The following is a 6,584-nucleotide window of genomic DNA, read 5'->3' as shown; positions in this document are numbered from 1 at the left end:
AACATAGTGAGTGACTGCTTAGGGAAGCACTCGACGGCGGTAGATGACTTATTAAATTATTTATACTGATTGTACGATCGTCTAATCTAGCCTACCCTGGACAGCTGCTGACCAAAAGTGGAGCTCTTTACAGCAAACGCTCTCGTTCTCGCTTGGCATTGGCCACCGCCGCAGACACCATCTATTTTGCCCCAGCTATTCTAGCTTCTTCAACTCTCTGATAATCTTAATTTTCACGTAAAGGCCATTGCACACTGAGTCCGAAATTCGCATCCGAAATTTTCGACCTCACGTTATGTCAGTCACGCTTGCACACTGCCTCCGAAACTTTCGTCCGTCATAAAATTAATCGGATCGGGTTCGATTTTCTGCATTTTTCGCATCCAGAGCCAGCATTTTGAGAGGTCTTTTGACAATTCAGGGCCGGGGGGAGCTATTCCTAAAATCATTGCACATATGCGCCGTGCTTTTCAATTCGATCAAGTGTTTATGTTCTCTTCTCTATATTGGATTATGAAATTAATAAACCTCCCCTTTCAAACAGATTGAAATTTAGGATCGAATAAGGTGTGATTGAGCAGCCTATTCGATAACTAATGTATTATTTGGGCACAATATATACACAATAACAGCCTATAGCTGTTCTGTCTGCCCAGCGCTTACAACGGGCCGCGCGCGGGGGTGTTTGTGTCCATACCTGGTCCATACCAGACACACTGCCAGTCTCCGTTCAGAATCGATTGGTTCACGGAAATTGGTGGTCTTGTTTTTAATATGTGGCTCCAGAATCGCTAGCAAAGCATCGAACTGTCCCACTGACCCAGACAGCAAACTGACATTAAATCAACGTGGAAACGATGTCTCTCATGACATTTAAACAACGTTGATTTTGCTCATCGAATTAACGTTGAACCAACGTCAGACGCGGCATTCTTCAAAGCTAAATGAAAATCGAAAATTGGTTTGCTTTCATAACGCGTTGATTTCAAGTTGATTTTCCGTTAGTTTTGAAAGAATGACGCGTCTGACGTTGGTTCAACGTTAATTCGATGAGCAAAACAATGTCAGATCAACGTTGTTTCGATGTCATGTTTCCACGTTGATTCAATGTCAGTTTGCTATCTGGGTGACATTCTGAGGTACATTTTGAATCGCTAAATTCGGATAATCGGATAAATTCGCAACTCCTTGATAAGGTGGAACTCTCCTTCCTCTCGGCGCAATTTCAGGATTGGATGGACGTAATATTTTCTAATTTTTTCTAAAAATCATCCTCACTGCTTGACGAATCCATTTGGTATTTTTGCGTTTTTCCCCGCAAAGGTTTAATAAATACGCAACGGACTCGGTGTGCAAGGTTTCTATGCGTGACGAATTTTTAGGCTGACGAACACGAAAATACGCATACGAAAATTTCGTACTCAGTGTGCAATGGCCTTAACTCTTGAGTATGCCTGTCGTTTCCCGCGTTATTCTCTTGATTTAAGCCTACCGTGCGCTCGGGTTCAAACTGAAAAGGCTGAACGGCAGACGTGTTCATCTCGCTACTGTCAAAACTGGGCTAGCAACAACCTTTACACGTCACTACCCAGAATGCATTGAGACGTAAATGGACTACGAGTGAATGGATTTTCGACTTTTTTTAATAAAATCAAAAACATTTTTGTATCACCTTTTTATTTCTGACGCCCTCGTTAATCTTATAAGGCCAACATGCCTCACTAGTCGGGGTTCCCTTTAAACGAGAAATTATATAAGAAATTCACAGACAACATATGTTCACATTCATTGCAAAATTCAAATGGGATTAGAAAATAATTATTTTCTCTCCTTCACTTGCATTTGACGATTTTTCAACCTAGAGGTCCAACGGGGTTAGTGGAAGGGGCGGGACTTATCAGCTCTAGAGGTAGGTCAGTATGACTTACTTCGTTTGAAGGTTGTGACTTGTTTTTAACATGTAACCCTTCTTCCTCTTGTCTTTTTTTTAAGTTCGGTTTATTAATTTTTATGTTTTGTGTGACACGTCTAGTACGGATGGTACTGCTGCTGTCATTGGTTCGCATTAGGGCTGTTTAAACTCTAATGGTCAGTTTCCATTTTATACTCTTGACACATTTGGATTACGTTTGTTACTTTACATTGTTAAAAAAAATAAAGTTCAACAGATACTGCTAAATACTTTACATCGAGGCTATGAGTCACGTGAGACATTTTTAATCCATACATAAATAACATTGTATCTATTACACTTGGAATAATATTGTTTCTTGTGCTCTTTATATTTAAAAGTTTGTTTTCAGTTTCTGCACATTTTAATGATCTAATTACTTTATTGTGATGAATGTATTTCATAAAATCAAACTTCATCAAGTTTTCTTATTGGGCATAATATAATGTGTTTCTAACAGCAAACACTCAGAATAAAGTGAGGTGATCTGCTGATGATCCTGAATGGCTTGTTGAATGAGTGTTGATAGTCTGAGGATCATCAATATTAACAGATCTGCTGAAAACACTCTTTATTTCATGACAATAGTTCCTGTTTTCACCTCATTTATTATGCTGATGTCTTCAGATCTCCTGTGAATTGACACTTAAAGCTCATTTCTATAGACCTTAAATAACAATGTGTGGTTCATGGAGTTCAGTAAAGCTGGTAATATAGTCTATTCACAGATCTGAACTTCCCAGAAAAACATCTTTTGAGCTAAACTTTGTTTAAACAAACACAGATGCCAGCTATTTCCAAATGATCTCTTTGAGCGACGGAGGGACACATCTTAAGGGAAAGTCTGCAAAGTGCCAAACCCCAAAAAGCATTAGGCTACAATATAAATAGTCATTAACTTCAATGTTAAACGTTGCAGTGTAACCAAATTCAGTTCACACGTCTGGTTTAAACACTTAGTTTGATCAATTGTGCTTTTGCATATTTTATACTATAAAAAACATTCAATAACTTTAGCTTTCCTGCTGGTTATTATACAACAGCCCATTCTCACTCCCAAGGCGTCACCTAACTGACGCCTTGGGAAGCATTTGGACATGCTTCAATATCTGACGCTTTAGGCGCCCTTTAGCGTCAGTTAGATGACGCCCTAGGATCGCGTGTACCCTACCCCCACCCCACACCTAAACCTAACCGCGTCCTCTAACAGACGCTTTCCTTTAGCGTCAGTTAGATGACGCCGTAGGATCGCGTCATATAAGTGACGCTAAAGGGCGCCTAAAACGTCAAATATTGAAGCATGGTCAAAGGTGACGCCTTGGGGTGAGAATGCGTTGCATACAACACTTACGGCTGTCTATTTCACGCTGGGATATGTGATTACATTTGAGGTGTAGACTATACTGTATGTTCGAAACTAGACTCTGGAGTTGCTTTTGGCTTTGTTACTTGGATAATAAAGTATATTTTCTGGCATCAAATCCCCAAGACTTCACGATTGATTTTAAAGAAAGTGACACAGCAATTCATGCGCTGGATGAAGGAGAATCATTTTAGGGTTATGGGTTTAATGAGCATCAGTTACTTTATGATAGACAGACAGATATAAATGCTTAGAAGTGCCATTTAGTATAAAAACAAACTCACTAACTGATATATTTTTGATTTTGGCAGATCAGCTCCTCCCACTGCAGTCACATCATCAGTGAAGCTCCTCCCACAACAATAACGTTATCAGTGAAGCTCCTCCCACTGTAATTCTCCTATAAATGCTGTAAATTTCCACCAGCTTCAAGTGAAGACGAGCATCGGAGCATCAGGAAGAGCTGAAATCTGCAAAGACTGAGTTTATTAAAGAGGACAGTGAGAACATGAGTGATCCAGAACCCTGCAGAATGAAACACACTGAAGATCCTGAAGAACAAAGAGGTTGGTGTTTATTCTTCATTCATTCATGATGCTGGAGAACATTCATGTTACAAACATTCAAGCTCTTCATCAATTTTGAATATGCAATTACACTATCGAATAGGTACTGCATTTTCAAGTCAAACCAAGTATAATTTTAGCTCTGGTTTGTGGTTCACATTTTTTTTTTTGCAGCCATGTTGGAATATACCAAGATGATGAATTTAAATGATGAATTTACAGTGTAACTTTCTGTAATTATAGCGTACCTATAAAGTTCTTGCGTGTAAGTATAAGGGAACAATATGTAAGGTTTTGGAAATAAAGGGGGAACAACCAGGAGGATTAACAAATGATTTGTACTGTAAGTATTTTAGAACTTTTTAGAATCTAAAGCCCTTCCAATAATTCTAATAATAATTTAAAAAAAAAAAGAAATCACTTGATCTTGCGTTTGAATGGAAGTCATTGGAACAAAAACAGTCCAGTGTGACCGGCCCTCAGGTATTACAGTCTTTAGTAAAATAAATACAGGAGCATGGAATTCATTTATTACGTTTTAGCTTTGTCAAAATGTAACAAAGTGATCATTATATTTAATAGCAGTTGTCTATTACATTACTTATATCCTCATTTCATATTCCTCTCTTAGAATGAATTTGATGTACTGAAAATTACACCTTTTTTTTTAATTTCAGACCTGATGGAAGAGAGCGAGGAGAGAGAAGAACTGAGTGAAGTGAAGGAGGAACATCATGTCAAACCTGGAGAAAAAACTTTGAGTCGTTCAAAGACTAAAAAGACATTTTTAAAGAAAAGAAGAGCCAAGAAATCTTTCACCTGCACTCAGTGTGGAAAGAGTCTCACAACCAAACAATATCTTGAGACTCACATGAGGATCCACACTGGAGAGAAGCCGTTCTCATGTGATCAGTGTGGGAAGAGTTTCAGTCATTCATCTTCCCTTAATGTTCACATGATGATCCACACCGGAGAGAAGCCGTTCTCATGTGATCAGTGTGGAAAAACATTTATTGGGTCATCAAACCTGAAGAAACACCTGACAGTTCATATGAAGGAGAAGCCGCATTCATGTTCTGTGTGTGGAAAGAGTTTTTCACATCTGCAATATTTACATGCACATCAGAAAACACACACTGCTGTGAGAGAGTACATGTGCTTTGAGTGTGAGAAGACTTTTGCAACAGGGAAAGATTTAAACATACACCAGAGAATTCACACTGGAGAAAAACCTTACAAGTGTTCACACTGTGACAAGAGATTCAATCAGTCACAACATCTGAAAACACATGAGAGGGTCCACACTGGAGAAAAACCTTACAAGTGTTCACACTGCGACAAGAGATTCAGTCTGTCAACAAATCTGAAAACACATGAGAGGAGCCACACTGGAGAAAAACCTTACATGTGTTCACACTGTGACAAGAGATTCAATCAGTCACAACATCTGAAAACACATGAGAGGATCCACACCGGAGAAAAACCTTACAAGTGTTCACACTGTGACAAGAGATTCAGTCAGACATCAACTCTGAAAACACATGAGAAGATCCACACTGGAGAAAAACCTTACAAGTGTTCACACTGTGACAAGAGATTCAGTCAGTCATCATATCTGAAAACACATGAGATGATCCACACTGGAGAGAAGCCGCACACGTGTGATCAGTGTGGAAAGAGTTTTGCTTTGAAACGCTACGTGGAGATTCACATGAAGGTCCATGCAGTGGAGAAACCACTTAGGCTGCGTTTACACTGCAAGTCCTAATGCACAGATCAGATGTTTTGACCATATCTTTTTTTTTTTTTTATTCATTTTTACATTCACTATATTTGTAATTCACAATATTTGCAATACAGTTTCATTTGTTAACATTAGTTGACATTTTAACTCCCACTGGACAAGATATTTCTTACTTCATTTTATTTTTGGTAAAGTTAGTTAATACAAATGCAGTTTTGTTCATTGTTTGTTTTACGGTGGGAAATTTGACACCCATCATATATATTTTTTTTTTATTGTCAGGTTAGGTAGAAAAGTTGAAAAGAGTTGAAAAGTTTTGGGCCGAAGCCAGAAGACCGAGTTCAGATCCAGCTGTAAACTGAAATAAACTATAATAAAAAACGTTGAATATTTGTCTTCTAATATGCATAAAAGTCAGAGAAAGGACAAGGGTTTGTTTAAAACGTAAGAAGCACATGGACGTCATTTCCAGGAACAGTTTCAATGGCATCAAAAACAGGAGGAACTAGGAAATTACCAGACATCCTAACAGACAACTAAAACAAAAGGACATGCTGATTAAAGGAACACTCCACCGTTTTTTATAAATACGGCTTATTCGCTGTCTTTCCTACATTAAAGGATTAGTTCACTTTTGAAAAAACTTTTGCTGATAATTTACTCACCCCCATGTCATCCAAGATGTCCATGTCTTTCTTTCCTCAGTCGAAAAGAAATTTAGGTTTTTGATGAAAACATTCCAGGATTTTTCTCCATATAATGGACTTCCATGGGAACCAGGTCCAAACGACAGTTATACCAGTTTCAGATGCAGCTTCAAATGTCTTTAAACGACACCAGACGATGAATAAGGGTCTTATCATGCGAAACGATCGGTTATTTCAAAGCTTATTCCAAAAATGTAACTTTTCTAAGGACAAATGCTAGCCTTTCTCCATTCTCTGAGGCGCGTTTGCAACG

At 38.4% G+C, this 6,584-nt stretch overlaps 1 protein-coding gene across 1 annotated transcript; it reads left to right on the top strand.

Moving 5' to 3' along the window:
• The first annotated feature begins 3,296 nt into the window (after positions 1–3,296).
• On the top strand, positions 3,297–6,248 carry LOC120486205 (uncharacterized). The gene is made up of 2 exons (XM_039682076.2): positions 3,297–3,880; positions 4,558–6,248. Exons 1-2 carry the CDS (start codon positions 3,823–3,825, stop codon positions 5,646–5,648), a joined length of 1,149 nt encoding a protein of 382 aa, XP_039538010.2. The 5' UTR covers positions 3,297–3,822; the 3' UTR covers positions 5,649–6,248.
• The last annotated feature ends 336 nt before the right edge of the window (positions 6,249–6,584 follow it).

This window comes from Pimephales promelas, chromosome 3, assembly GCF_988280905.1.
Source record: "Pimephales promelas chromosome 3, fPimPro1.hap1.1, whole genome shotgun sequence".
NCBI classification, from domain to species: domain Eukaryota; kingdom Metazoa; phylum Chordata; class Actinopteri; order Cypriniformes; family Leuciscidae; genus Pimephales; species Pimephales promelas.
The sequence above is the reverse complement of the archived record's forward strand: the minus strand, read 5'-3'. Positions and strand labels throughout refer to the sequence as shown.

What these genes read in the sequence shown, in the direction of transcription:
- LOC120486205 (XM_039682076.2), top strand. Translation starts at nt 3,823, where the DNA reads ATGAGTGATCCAGAACCCTGCAGAATGAAACACACTGAAGATCCTGAA. An exon ending in AGATCCTGAAGAACAAAGAG is followed by an intron (nt 3,881 to 4,557) that starts GTTGGTGTTTAT and finishes TTTTAATTTCAG; the next exon opens with ACCTGATGGAAGAGAGCGAG.